A 16180-nucleotide genomic window follows, 5' to 3' on the forward strand; every position below is an offset into this window, starting at 1 on the left:
CACCAGAGATTAATTCAGTTGAATAATGACCTTCTTTTCCTGAAAGCCAAAAATATGCTTGATTGATTATGCCTGGTACACCATTATAGGGAAACACTAAGTCTGGCAAGCTTGTACAGGTCCCAGAAAATCATGGGGAAGGCTGGCCGCACGGGCACCCATTCATTTATTAGTCAGATCCAGCTGTCAACAGAACTGAGGAACACATATGTCAACTATTGTGCCACGTTCGCACCATTCCCTATATGTACAAATTTAATGTTAATTAAAGACTGATGGAATGTGATTATAATTTGTATTATGTTAACATGGCGGGAGACTGCCTCCATTGTGGGCAATGTGTGTGGAGCCGCAGATCCTGACCAGAGAGGGGAGGTCTATGGGCTGAGAGAGACCATCTTGCAACACCCAGGTCTGTGACTGCTGCAGCAGCTGCCGGGCCACCTGATCGTCCTCCGCCCACACCCATACGTCGTTCCCCATCATGATGTGACTCCTTTCCGGCAATGCCAGCAACATCGTTGCCCACACGTCGTATGCTGGGTTGTCCTGGAAAAGGGGCACAGGTATTTATACACATGTATTTGTTATTTCTGCATTTGTACATGTGCACGCATTTGGTGCACATGTACTTGTGAACCCTCATTTGTAAATAACCAATAATTACGACATTTTTCAGTTACAAATCTATTCAGGTGTAATAAATAAATATATAGGACATACTATATAGACAGTATATAATATATGCTTATATATCTATATAAATAAAAATGGAAATGCTCGTTTGTTCATTATTGCTAATCTCCGAAAGTTCTTCACCGATTGCCTTGAAATTTTCACACAAAGTTCCATTCGCATCCGAGCGGGTTTTTATATACATACTCTATAGATGTCACGTCTGTGACGGGAAAAAATATTTATTCTTTTCTTTTAAACTGTTTTTCATGTGAGGGAAATCTGTGAAACCTCTTTACCGATTTCTTTAAAATTTTGACACAACGTTGCATTCAAATAGGCGCGTGTTTTTATATACCTAGTATATACATGCCTTACCTGTGACAGAAAATAACATGTTTATTACAAACAGCGCCATCTGTTGGACATAAGAGCAAAACACTGTAATCTCCAAAAGTTCTTCACCGATTGCCATGAAAGTTTGACATAACGTTTCATTTGAATACGCACATGTTTTATACCGACTATATAGACGCCACACCTGTGACAGGTAAAAACTTTTTTTTTTTTAAACAGCTTAATTTTTTGCACGTAATAGCAACACACGCCATACTAAATATGTTACGATTCCATTTCAATGTTTCTGAATTCATTGATAAATTTAATTTTAATAGATTTTGATTTATTTTCATATTGATTTAATTATTTTGCTTGACATTGCGGTTGAATTGAGCTGTTTTGTTTACCATACCATTCATTTCATGACTATAGTTTATTTTTTATTTTTTTCATTGTTTTTCATTTCGTTTTTTAACTCTTTTTCTTATGTTTCAGTGATGGGAACATCAGACCATTTGGGAATACATTGAATGAAATGGATAGCTTTATCATTTCATAAGTAAAAAAATAGAAAAATATTGAAATTCAGGAAAACTTGGCTTATTAGGCAAATCGGGCCTTAATCGGGTACATATATATATATATATATATATATATATATATATATATATATATATATATATATATATATATATATATATATATATATATATATATATATATATATGTCGTACCTAGTAGCCAGAACGCACTTCTCAGCCTACTATGCAAGACCTAATTTTCCTAATAGGTCAAGTTTTCCTGAATTAATATATTTTCTCAATTTTTTTTCTTATGCAATGATAAAGCTACCCATTTCATTATGTATGAGGTCAATTTTATTTTATTGGAGTTAAAATTAACGTAGATATATGACCGAATCTAACCAACCCTACCTAACCTAACCTAACCTATCTTTATAGGTTAGGTAGCTAAAAAAGTTAGGTTAGGTTAGGTTGTCGAAAAAACATTAATTCATGAAAACTTGGCTTATTAGGCAAATCGGGCCTTGCATAGTAGGCCGAGAAGTGTGTTCTCGGTCCGATTTGCCTAATAAGGTCCGATTTGCCTAATAAGCCAAGTTTTCTTGAATTAATATATTTTCTCTAATTTTTTTCTTATGAAAAGATAAAGCTACCCATTTCATTACGTATGAGGTCAATTTTTTTTGGGGGGGAGTTAAAATTAACGTAGATATATGACCGAACCTAACCAACCCAACCTAACCTAACCTTACCTATCTTTATAGGTTAGGTTAGATTAGGTAGCCGAAAAAGTTAGGTTAGGTTAGGTAGGTTTGGTCGTCGAAAAATAATTAATTCATGAAAACTTGGCTTATTAGGCAAATCGGGCCTTGCACAGTAGGCAGAGAAGTGCGTTCTGGCTACTAGGTAAGACATATATATATATATATATATATATATATATATATATATATATATATATATATATATATATATATATATATATATATATATATATATATATATAAAGGGTAAGGTTTAATACCCTTAATAAGGAAAGGATAAGATTAATAATTCTAACACGAACACTCCTCTTGTACCTATCTAGGCAGTCATTATTGGCATTGAGGTTCATTCCTATGTTTGTTTCCTTAGTGTAGACTGCAGTGTGGAAGCCTCTGTTCCTCTACGTGACTAAAAAAAGCATCTAAAAAGAGCAGCTTCCCATTATTCTCTACCTCGTAAGTCAAACTTAACACAGAATTCTGCTCGAATGCCTCCTTCAGCTGCTGCAGAAGTCTAATATCAGGTACCTACATAAAAATATTGGCAACATACCTGCAGTATATTTCGGGTGTCAAGTCCATGTCAACAAAGACCCTATTCTCTATGGTACCCATGCAGAAGTTCGCAAACAGGACACCCAGGGGAGAACCCATGGTGACCCTATCTATTTGCTTATACATGTCCCCATCTTGACTCAAGAAGGGTGCCTCTTTAGTTCAGGCTTGGAGTAGCTTTCTTAGTATGCTTTCTGGTATGTCAAGAGGAGTACAAGCCGGACCACGATATACTCTGTCCATTATCATCCCGATTGTTTCATCTACAGGTACGTTGGTAAACAGTGACTCTACATCCAGAAGAGGCTCTTATCCCTGTGGCCCGTGTTCCCGGCAGCAAGTCAACGAATTCCTTTGGAGACTTCACGCTGAAAGCACAAGGTACATAAGGAGTCAGCAAGCAGTTGAGTCGCTTAGACTTGGTCTGTATGTGGGTGTGGGTATCTGGCTGATGATTGACCGAAGTGGGTTTCCAGGCTTGTGGGTCTTGACATTCTAATACGCATAACCAGGCTTGTATTTCCCAATAACGCATATAAGCATGATGTGTATAAGTGTAAACAAGTCTTTGTTACATGTAAACAAGTAGTAAGTGTAAACAAGTCTTAAACAAATAAGTGTAAACAAGTCTTTGAGAATGTAAGTAGCCCTTACCAAAGACCTTTAGGTGTCAGACCAAAATAAAACTGTAAAATGAATTTTGGAGAAATAATTTTTCAGTTACCCTTGACAGCGAAGAAAAAAGTAGGAAATATTGAGAAAATTCGTGTTCGAATGATTAACCCTTAAACTGCGCATGGGGTATATATATATATATGTTGTACCTACTAGCCAGAACTCAGTACTCGGCCTACTCTGCAAGACGCGATTTGCCTAATAAGCCAAGTTCTCCTGAATTTATGTATTTTTCTAGTTTTTTCTTTATGAAATGATAAAGTTATTCATTTCACTATGTATGAGTAAATTATATTTTATTGGAGTTAAAACTAACGTAAATATATGACCGAACCTAACCAACCCTACCTAACCTAACCTAACCTATCTTAACCGAACCTAAACTAACATAACTAAGTCAATTATTTATGTTCTTAATATAATATAATATTAATGATTCAAATAAACCAATTCGAAACATTTTATTGAAAAAATAGAAAATCCCTCGGCCTATTAGGCAAAACGGTTCTTGCATACTAGGCCGAGAAGTGCATTCTGGCTACTAGGTACGACATATATATATATATATATATATATATATATATATATATATATATATATATATATATATATATATATGTCGTATATATATATATATATATATATATATATATATATGTCGTACCTAGTAGCCAGAACGCACTTCTCAGCCTACTATGCAAGGCCCGATTTGCCTAATAAGCCAAGTTTTCCTGAATTAATATATTTTCTCTATTTTTTTTCTTATGAAATGATAAAGCTACCCATTTCATTATGTATGAGGTCAATTTTTTGTTATTGGAGTTAAAATTAACGTAGATATATTACAGAACCTTACCAACCCTACCTAACCTAACCTATCTTTATAGGTTAGGTTAGATTAGGTAGCCGAAAAAGTTAGGTTAGGTTGGTAGGTTAGGTAGTCGAAAAACAATTAATTCGTGAAAACTTGGCTTATTAGGCAAATCGGGCCTTGCATAGTAGGCTGAGAAGTGCATTCTGGCTACTAGGTACGACATATATATATATATATATATATATATATATATATATATATATATATATATATATATATATATATATATATATATATATATATATATGTCGTACCTAGTAGCCAGAACTCACTTCTCAGCCTACTATTCAAGGCTCGATTTGCCTAATAAGCCAAGTTTTCCTGAATTAATGTATTTACTATAATTTTTTTCTTATGAAATGATAAAGCTACCCTTTTCACTATGTATGAGGTCAATTTTTTTTTATTGGAGTTAAAATTAACGTAGATATATGACCGAACCTAACCAACCCTACCTAACCTAACCTAACCTATATATATAGGTAAGGTTAGGTTAGGTAGCCAAAAAAAGCTAGGTTAGGTTAGGTTAGGTAGGTTAGGTAGACGAAAAAACATTAATTCATGAAAACTTGGCTTATTAGGCAAATCGGGCCTTGCATAGTAGGCTGAGAAGTGAGTTCTGGCTACTAGGTACGACATATATATATATATATATATATATATATATATATATATATATATATATATATATATATATATATATATATATGTCGTACCTAGTAGCCAGAACGCACTTCTCAGCCTACTATGCAAGGCCCGATTTGCCTAATAAGCCAAGTTTTCCTGTATTAATATATTTTCTTTAATTTTTTTCTTATGAAATGATAAAGCTACCCATTTCATAATGTATGAGGTCAATTTTTTTTATTGGAGTTAAAATTAACGTAGATATATGACCGAACCTAACCAACCCTACCTAACCTAACCTAACCTATCTTTATAGGTTAGGTTAGGTTAGGTAGCCGAAAAAGTTAGGTTAGGTTAGGTTAGGTAGGTTAGGTAGCCGAAAAACAATTAATTCATGAAAACTTGGCTTATTAGGCAAATCGGGCCTTGCATAGTAGGCTGAGAAGTGCGTTCTGGCTACTAGGTACGACATATATATATATATATATATATATATATATATATATATATATATATATATATATGTCGTACCTAGTAGCCAAAACGCACTTTTCGGCCTACTATGCAAGGCCCGATTTGCCTAATAAGCCAAGTTTTCCTGAATTAATATATTTTCTCTAATTTTTTTCTTATGAAATGATAAAGCTACCCATTTCATTATGTATGAGGTCAATTTTTTTAATAGAGTTAAAATTAACGTAGATATATGACCCAACCTAACCAAGCCTACCTAACCTAACCTATCTTTATAGGTTAGGTTAGGTTAGGTAGCCGAAAAAGTTAGGTTAGGTAGTCGAAAAACAATTAATTCATGAAAACTTGGCTTATTAGGCAAATCAGGCCTTGCATAGTAGGCCGAGAAGTGCGTTCTGGGTACTAGGTACGACATATATATATATACATATATATATTTATATATATATATATATATATATATATATATATATATATATATATATCTATATATATATATATATATATATATATATATATATATATGTCGTACCTAGTAGCCAGAATGCACTTCTCAGCCTACTATGCAAGGCCTGATTTGCCTAATAAGCCAAATTATTTCATGAATTTTATATATATATATATATATATATATATATATATATATATATATATATATATATATATATATATATATATATATATATATATATATGTATATATGAACGTAAACTTGAAACCGGCCAAATACTGCAGGTATGTTGACGACATTTTTACACAGGTACCTGATATCAGAAATCTACAGGAGCTGAAGAAGGCATTTGAGCAGAATTCTGTGTTGCGTTTCACTTACGAGATGGAGAAGGATGGGAAGCTGCCCTTTCTAGATGTAACAGTCATGGAAAGGAGCGGAGGTTTCCACACTTCAGTCTACACTAAGGAAATAAACATAGGAATGTGCCTAAATGCCAACAGTGACTGCCCAGACAGGTACAAGAGGAGTGTTGTTAACGCTTATGTCGACCGTGCTCTCAGCCACAGCTCAGAATGGAAGCAAGTTGACGAAGAACTCTGTAGGGTAAGGCAGGTCCTAGTCAACAACGGCTTCTCCAATGGTTTCGTTGAAGACATCATAAGAAGGAAAGTGAAACGCCATGCAACCTCTGAAGAGACAACTAACACAACACCTATACATCCTATTAGACTATTTTACAGGAACTTCTTTTCCACAGCTCATAAAACGGAGGAATGGGTCCTGAAAGATATTGTTAATAGAAACGTTATCCCTACAGACAAAAATCAGAAGATACAACTGACGATTTACTATAAAACCAAGAAAACGGCCAGCCTACTCATGAGAAACTCTCCAGACACAAAGCAGAACGCTTTAAAAGAGACCAACGTCGTCTATTCCTTCAACTGCCCTCTTGGGGACTGTAAGCCTCAAAAAACTCAGTATATAGGCAAGACAACAATATCTCTTTCCAGGCGTTTAACGATGCATAAGCAACAGGGCTCCATTAAGGAACATATAATCTCTTCCCACAACCAAACCATCACCAGAGAAATCTTAGCAAACAACACAGAAATCATCGATAGATACAGCGATAGCAGGTGGCTTGACATCTACGAGGCACTACACATCAAGAAGTCAACACCAGCAATCAACAGCCAATTAATGCACAACTATATTCTACCCACTTCAAGACTCCGCTCCAATATAGAAGCATCAAGAAATATGGGCCAATAAAAATAGGCCTTCTGCAGTTACCTACATTTAAAACCCATTTTTTCGTGTCCTGTCTAGTGTTAAAAGTTTATTTTCACCTCATCCAAAACTATTGTAACATGTCACCTCACCCAAATGTAGGTATAAAAAACTCGAAGATGTTTAAGCTCTATTCAGTTAAAGTTGTGTGTGTGTGTGTGTAAACTAAAGTCTTTGAAAATGTAATATATTTACGAAACGCGCTCAAGTGTCGCATCAGAGTAGAAATAAAAATGAATTTTGGAGAATTGATTTTTGAATTACCATCAACAGTGAAAAGAAACGTAAGAAAGACAGAGAAAGTTCGTGTTAGAATTATTAATCTTACTTTTTCGGTCATATTTAATAATATATGTCGACAGGAAAGACTGCTTCCAAAATATACTAATATATATATATATATATATATATATATATATATATATATATATATATATATATTATTAAATATGACCGAAAAAGTAAGATTAATAATTCTAACACGAATTTTCTCAATCTTTCGTACATTACGCTTCACTATTGGAGGTAAATCAAAAATCAATTCTCCAAAATTCATTTTTATTTCTAGTCTGACGCGACACGGGCGCGTTTCGTAAAACTTATTACATTTTCAAAGACTTTATTCACAAATACACAACTGATTAGAACTTACGTATCTCCGATCTTATATCTACATTTGAGTGAGGTGGGAGGGGTGATGTGGCATTAACACAAGACAGAACAAGAGGGGATATTAATAGGGTATTAAAAGTATCAACACAAGACAGAACACAAACAATGGGTATTGAATAGAAGTGTTTGTAGAAAGCCTATTCGTCCATATTTCTTGATGCTTCTATATTGGAGCGGAGTCTTGAGGTGGGTAGAATATAGTTGTGCAATAATTGGCTGTTGATTGCTGGTGTTGACTTCTTGATGTGTAGTGCCTCGCAAACGTCAAGCCGCCTGCTATCGCTGTATCTATCGATGATTTCTGTGTTGTTTACTAGGATTTCTCTGGCGATGGTTTGGTTGTGGGAAGAGATTATATGTTCCTTAATGGAGCCCTGTTGCTTATGCATCGTTAAACGCCTAGAAAGAGATGTTGTTGTCTTGCCTATATACTGGGTTTTTTGGAGCTTACAGTCCCCAAGTGGGCATTTGAAGGCATAGACGACGTTAGTCTCTTTTAAAGCGTTCTGTTTTGTGTCTGGAGAGTTTCTCATGAGTAGGCTGGCCGTTTTTCTGGTTTTATAGTAAATCGTCAGTTGTATCCTCTGATTTTTGTCTGTAGGGATAACGTTTCTATTAACAATATCTTTCAGGACCCTTTCCTCCGTTTTATGAGCTGTGGAAAAGAAGTTCCTGTAAAATAGTCTAATAGGGGGTATAGGTGTTGTGTTAGTTGTCTCTTCAGAGGTTGCATGGCTTTTCACTTTCCTTCTTATGATGTCTTCGATGAAACCATTGGAGAAGCCGTTATTGACTAGGACCTGCCTTACCCTACAGAGTTCTTCGTCGACTTGCTTCCATTCTGAGCTGTGGCTGAGAGCACGGTCGACATATGCGTTAACAACACTCCTCTTGTACCTGTCAGGGCAGTCGCTGTTGGCATTTAGGCACATTCCTATGTTTGTTTCCTTAGTGTAGACTGCAGTGTGGAAACCTCCGCCCTTTTCCATGACTGTTACATCTAGAAAGGGCAGCTTCCCATCCTTTTCCATCTCGTAAGTGAAACGCAGCACGGAACTCTGCTCAAATGCCTCCTTCAGCTCCTGCAGATGTCTGACATCAGGTACCTGTGTAAAAATGTCGTCAACATACCTGCAGTATATGGCCGGTTTCAAGTTCATGTCGACTAAGACTTTTTGCTCGATGGTACCCATGTAGAAGTTTGCAAACAGGACACCTAGGGGAGAACCCATGGCGACCCCATCTACTTGCTTATACATGTGCCCATCCGGGCTCAAAGAAGGGTGCCTCTTTAGTACAAGCTTGGAGTAGTTTCCTCAGAATATTTTCTGGCATGTCAAGAGGAGTACAGGCTGGATCACGATACACTCTGTCGGCTATCATTCCGATTGTCTCGTCCACAGGTACGTTGGTAAACAGCGATTCTACGTCCAACGAGGCTCTTATCCCTGTGGCCCGTGTGCCCCGCAGTAAGTCAACAAATTCCTTTGGAGACTTCAGGCTGAAAGCGCAAGGAACATAAGGAGTCAGCAGGCCGTTGAGTCGCTTCGCCAGTCTGTACCTGGGTGTGGGTATCTGGCTAATGATTGGCCGAAGTGGGTTTCCAGGCTTAATTCGGCTGTAGTGTCCTTCGTTACCCTTTGGAACTTAGTTTGGTCAGAGAGTATGATGTTCATTTTCGCCAGATATTCGTCTTTTTTAAGAATGACATATATTGGCGACTTGTCACCTCTCCTGACAACTATCTCCTTGTTCTCACGAAGGCTTTTAGCTGCCGCTTTAAGCTCGGGGGACAGTATGGTGCTTCTGTAGTTGCCTCGATTCTTTCCTCCTTCTGCAATAAGTTCTGCTTGTAAGGTATCTTTGGTAGTGACCTTCTCTGACCAAACTAAGTTCCAAAGGGTAACGAAGGACACTACAGCCGAATTAAAAGCAAAGGTCAACAAACTGATCGAAACTGTGAACGCCAAGAAATCCGGACTCCACCTGCCAAAGATCATTGGGGAATATAAACCTGGATATGCGTATGGAAATGTCAAGACGCACAAGCCTGGAAACCCACTTCGGCCAATCATTAGCCAGATACCCACACCCACGTACAGACTGGCGAAGCGACTCAACGGCCTGCTGACTCCTTATGTTCCTTGCGCCTTCAGCCTGAAGTCTCCAAAGGAATTTGTTGACTTACTGCGGGGCACACGGGCCACAGGGATAAGAGCCTCGTTGGACGTAGAATCGCTGTTTACCAACGTACCTGTGGACGAGACAATCGGAATGATAGCCGACAGAGTGTATCGTGATCCAGCCTGTACTCCTCTTGACATGCCAGAAAATATTCTGAGGAAACTACTCCAAGCTTGTACTAAAGAGGCACCCTTCTTGAGCCCGGATGGGCACATGTATAAGCAAGTAGATGGGGTCGCCATGGGTTCTCCCCTAGGTGTCCTGTTTGCAAACTTCTACATGGGTACCATCGAGCAAAAAGTCTTAGTCGACATGAACTTGAAACCGGCCATATACTGCAGGTATGTTGACGACATTTTTACACAGGTACCTGATGTCAGACATCTGCAGTAGCTGAAGGAGGCATTTGAGCAGAGTTCCGTGCTGCGTTTCACTTACGAGATGGAAAAGGATGGGAAGCTGCCCTTTCTAGAAGTAACAGTCATGGAAAAGGGCGGAGGTTTCCACACTGCAGTTTACACTAAGGAAACAAACATAGGAATGTGCCTAAATGCCAACAGCGACTGCCCTGACAGGTACAAGAGGAGTGTTGTTAACGCATATGTCGACCGTGCTCTCAGCCACAGCTCAGAATGGAAGCAAGTCGACGAAGAACTCTGAAGGGTAAGGCAGGTCCTAGTCAATAACGGCTTCTCCAATGGTTTCATCGAAGACATCATAAGAAGGAAAGTGAAAAGCCATGCAACCTCTGAAGAGACAACTAACACAACACCTATACCCCCTATTAGACTATTTTACAGGAACTTCTTTTCCACAGCTCATAAAACGGAGGAAAGGGTCCTGAAAGATATTGTTAATAGAAACCTTATCCCTACAGACAAAAATCAGAGGATACAACTGACGATTTACTATAAAACCAGAAAAACGGCCAGCCTACTCATGAGAAACTCTCCAGACACAAAACAGAACGCTTTAAAAGAGACTAACGTCGTCTATGCCTTCAAATGCCCACTTGGGGACTGTAAGCTCCAAAAAACCCAGTATATAGGCAAGACAACAACATCTCTTTCTAGGCGTTTAACGATGCATAAGCAACAGGGCTCCATTAAGGAACATATAATCTCTTCCCACAACCAAACCATCGCCAGAGAAATCCTAGTAAACAACACAGAAATCATCGATAGATACAGCGATAGCAGGCGGCTTGACGTTTGCGAGGCACTACACATCAAGAAGTCAACACCAGCAATCAACAGCCAATTATTGCACAACTATATTCTACCCACCTCAAGACTCCGCTCCAATATAGAAGCATCAAGAAATATGGACGAATAGGCTTTCTACAAACACTTCTATTCAATACCCATTGTTTGTGTTCTGTCTTGTGTTGATACTTTTAATACCCTATTAATATCCCCTCTTGTTCTGTCTTGTGTTAATGCCACATCACCCCTCCCACCTCACTCAAATGTAGATATAAAATCGGAGATACGTAATTTCTAATCAGTTGTGTATTTGTGAACCAAAGTCTTTGAAAATGTAATAAGTTTTACGAAACGCGCCCGTGTCGCGTCAGACTATAAATAAAAATGAATTTTGGAGAATTGATTTTTGATTTACCTCCAATAGTGAAGCGTAATGTACGAAAGATTGAGAAAATTCGTGTTAGAATTATTAATCTTACTTTTTCGGTCATATTTAATAATATATGTCTACAGGAAAGACTGCTACTAAAATATACTAATATATATATATATATATATATATATATATATATATATATATATATATATATATATATATATATATATATATATATATATATATATATGTCGTACCTAGTAGCCAGAACGCACTTCTTAGCCTACTATGCAAGGCCGGATTTGCCTAATAAGCCAAGTTTTCATGAAATTATTGTTTTTCGACTACCTAACCTAACCTAACCTAACTTTTTCGGCCACCTAACCTAACCTAACCTATAAAGATAGGTTAGGTTATATTCATATGGCTCGCGGCTACATGGGATTCACATTAGCTTCCTCAGGGCTCTTGTAAACAGACACCATTTAAAAAAAATCGTGGGCAATATTCTCAGGTGTGAGAGGCACAGTACTGTTGGAGCAACCAAGGCTGGCACACGCAGCATGAGCGAATAGCATTGCTGTTCAGCTTGTGACCACAGCATCGCCGAAAAATGTCAAAATAAGTATATAACTGCTATTATTTAGTGATGACAATTATACAGATGACTCGTGACTGATAAAAATGACAAGTATTGTGATAATAGCAGGATTGTTGTGATAATTAGCGCTGTGGGAGGAGTGATGCTGAGGGACGGAGGGAGACAGCATCCTTTACTGACTGGTTGGCCACTTGTTATTGTCTTCATTCAACATACCAGGTCAGTGGTTCTCTATGGTGAACACGAATGTAGATACTTATATATAATGTGTGTATTAGTGTAATAACAGCAAAAGGATTATGTTGGGAGGAGCCATTTGGGTGACGGAGGTGACGTCGTCTGCATGACTTGTCTGGCTGTGTGGAGGGTGGCCACTATGCTCTTTGGGCACTCTATAAGCTTAGGTGTACAGCTGCGGTGCATACAACATGTAGATACATACATATAATGTGTATATAGTGTAATAATACTACAGACAGTATTGTTGGGGGAGAAAGTTTAGTGCGTGTGACCTGTAATGAGTGAGGGAGCCGCCTGCTGAGTGTAGCGACGACTCTTAGTGCCTGAACTAACTATATCAGCTTAGTTGTACAGTTATGGTGAACAAAATATGTAGATACTTATATATAACGTATGTATATTGTGAATAAAATATAAAACAGGATGGTGGGAGGAGAAAGTGGGCGAGTGAGGCGTTGTTGAGTTAGTGAGTGGCAACATGTGGCGGTCACTCCTCGTTGCTTTTTGACTCTCAATACAAACTTAAGTGATTCATTATGGTGAACAAAACATGCAGATACTTATATATAACCTGTGTATATAGAGTGTAATAACAGCAAAACTATTTGTTTATTCTTTTATGAACATAATAATTGAATCACTAATATGCACACCATACTTTTGAGTATAGCAATTATTCACCCCTTTTATTATTTAAATATATCACAATACTCATTATTGAATAATATTACTGAAAAAACTAAGAAAAAATCAATCAGACATAAAATAATTAAGTGATAATATCATTGTGGCAACTCTCACCTGTCAGCTCGGGTGACGCTGATCGGCACTGACGACCGCGCCGTCAATGTCCACATTTTGCCAAACTTCCTCGGCCTATTGCACCCAAAATATGTCACCTACGATTTTTTCCCGTGCTCAAGGAACACAAATTAACATTTTTAGAAGACGAAATAATTTTTTAGATTTTTTTTCATGCTCACAGGGGTGTAAATCCTCTCAGGACCCCTTAGCAGTTTAAGGGTTAATCTTACCCTTTTGGTCATATTCAACAACATATGTTTACAAGAAAGACTGCAACAAAAATATACTAATATTAAAACGCACGATCGAGAAGCAAGAAACCAAGCCTTCGCGATAAAATATCGTCAAGATATGATTCGAAATCAGATACACAAGGTAGAAAATGAGATCAACAATAGCAAAGCGCAACTACTTCATGCTACAGACCAATGGAGAAACATCAACATCGACAAAGACCTTCGTAGTCGAATCGACCAACACCTCGACATCCTTATTGATCGACATCGCAATTGCACCGAAACCAGGATCATCAAGAAACTGACAACGTTATTTGGAGGACTTATGGCGATTCCACGACCCAGAGATGGCCTCTTAAAACATTGCTGGAAACAACCTCACTGAGGACCAAATCACTCTGTTAAATCTGGGTATAAACTGTCACGTTATGTCTAGACCAAGTGAGATGGCCTGGAAAGTGGTGTTGGAGATCCTACTGAACGACATATTTGACCTCGAGACGCAAAAGAAGGTTACCACTAAAGACATCTTGCAAGTGGAAATTATTGCAGAAGTAGGAAAGATTCGCGGTAACTACAGAAGCACTATACTGTCCCCCAAGCTCAAAGCGGCAGACAAAAGCCTTCGTGACAACAAGGTGTCGTCAGGAGAGGCGACAAGTCGCCAATATACGTTATTATTAAAAAAAAGACGAATATGTGGCAAAAATGAACCTCATACTCTCTGACCAAACTAAATTCCGAAGGGCAACGAAGGACACTACAGCTGAATTGAAAACGAAGGTAAACAGATTGATCGAAACTGTGAACGCCAAGAAATCCGGACTCCACCTGCCCAACGTTATTGGGAACACAAACCTGGTTATGCTTATGGGAATGTCAAGACCCACAAGCCTGGAAACCCACTTCGGTCAATCATCAGCCAGATACCCACACCCACAAACAGACTGGCTAAGTGACAAAACTGCTTGCTGACTCCTTATGTACCTTGTGCTTTCAGCCTGATGTCTCTAAAGGAATTCGTTGACTTGCTGCAGGGAGCATGGGCCATGGTGATAGGAGCCTCTTTGGATGTAGAGTCGCTGTTTACCAACGTACCTGTAGATGAAACAATCGGGATGATAATGGACAGAGTATAAAGTGATCCGGCTTGTACTCCTCTTGACATACCAGAAAGCATACTAAGAAAGCTACTCCAAGCCTGAACTAAAGAGGCACCCTTCTTGAGTCAAGATGGGCACATGTATAAGTATGTAGATGGGGTCGCCATGGGATCTCCTCTAGGTGTCTTGTTTGTGAACTTGTACATGGGTACCATAGAGAATAGGGTCTTGGTTGACGAGGACTTGAAACCTGCCATATACTGCAGGTATGTTGACGTCATTTTTATTCAGGTATCTGATGTCAGACGTCTGCAGCAGCTGAAGGAGCCATCCGAGAAGAATTCTCTGCTAAGTTTCACTTACGAGGTGGAGAATGATGGGAAGCTGCCCTTTCTAGATCTAACAATCACGGAAAGGAACGGAGTCTTCCACACTGCAGTCTACACTAAGGAAACAAACATAGGAATGTACTTCAATGCCAACAGTGACTGCCCAGACAGGTACAAGAGGAGTGTTGTCAACGCTGAAGTCGACCGTGCTCTCAGTCACAGCTCAGGATGGAAGCAAGTCGACGAAGAACTCTGTAAAGTAAGGCAGGACCTAGTCAACAATGGCTTCTCCAATGGTTATGTTGAAGACGTCATAAAAAGAAAGTTGAAACGCCATACAACCTTTGAAGAGTCAACTAACACAACACCTGTACCCCCTATTAGACTGTTTTACAGGAACTTCTTTTCCACAGCTCATAAAACAGAGGAAAGGGTCCTGAAAGATATTATTATTAGGAACGTTATCCCTGCAAACAAAAATCAGAACATAAATCATAAAAACGGCCAACCTACCCATGAAAAATTCCCCAGACACCAAACAAAACGCCTTGAAGGAAACCAACGTCGTCTATGCATTTATATATATATATATATATATATATATATATATATATATATATATATATATATATATATATATATATATATATACATAAATATTTTCTTCTCCTACCACCCCTATTATTTTTGTTTATTAATTTGATTAAACTGTGTTACAGTTTAGAGAAAACACACACACATATAACAATCACTGTCTGAAGACTTCATCCATGATGAGGTCATCACGCCCCACCTCCGGGCGTGTACCCAAGATACAGCACGCATTTCCGTGCGTGCTCAGCACATTGTTCACTGTTTACAGCACCTTGATAAAGAGTGTAGGTTGCATCCGAAAATTTATTTTTAAAACACTTACACATATACTAGGTCTTTCCTTCAACTTCATTCAAACACTGAATGTGTTTGCTCAATGCTCAATTGAGCATTGAGCTCAATTTCCCAATAATAATAATAATCTTTTTAGGCAGAAGTACATACATACATAAGATACAAGAACTGTGTAGGATTCCTAGGTACGACCAGCACAATGCCTAAAGCCACTAATACGCAAAGTGTTCCGGTCATAATGTGATAAACAATGGCTAACAATAAAAAACTCAATGGGATAACTTAAAA

The 16180-nt window shown here is 37.9% G+C and overlaps 1 protein-coding gene across 2 annotated transcripts in view; it reads right to left on the reverse strand.

Annotated features, from left to right (window-relative positions):
• Positions 1–278: 278 nt before the first annotated feature.
• Positions 279–16180, reverse strand: part of LOC123749165 (leucine-rich repeat-containing G-protein coupled receptor 4) — a 93959-nt gene continuing 78057 nt past the window's right edge. For both annotated transcript variants that reach the window (XM_069323633.1, XM_069323637.1), the window contains one exon: positions 279–549. In XM_069323633.1, coding sequence (XP_069179734.1) covers positions 304–549 — 246 coding nt within the window. In that variant the 3' untranslated portion in view covers positions 279–303. The remainder of the gene's footprint in view (positions 550–16180) is intronic.

The sequence above is a fragment of the Procambarus clarkii genome, chromosome 2, assembly GCF_040958095.1.
Source record: "Procambarus clarkii isolate CNS0578487 chromosome 2, FALCON_Pclarkii_2.0, whole genome shotgun sequence".
In the NCBI taxonomy this organism is placed as follows: Eukaryota; Metazoa; Arthropoda; class Malacostraca; order Decapoda; family Cambaridae; genus Procambarus; species Procambarus clarkii.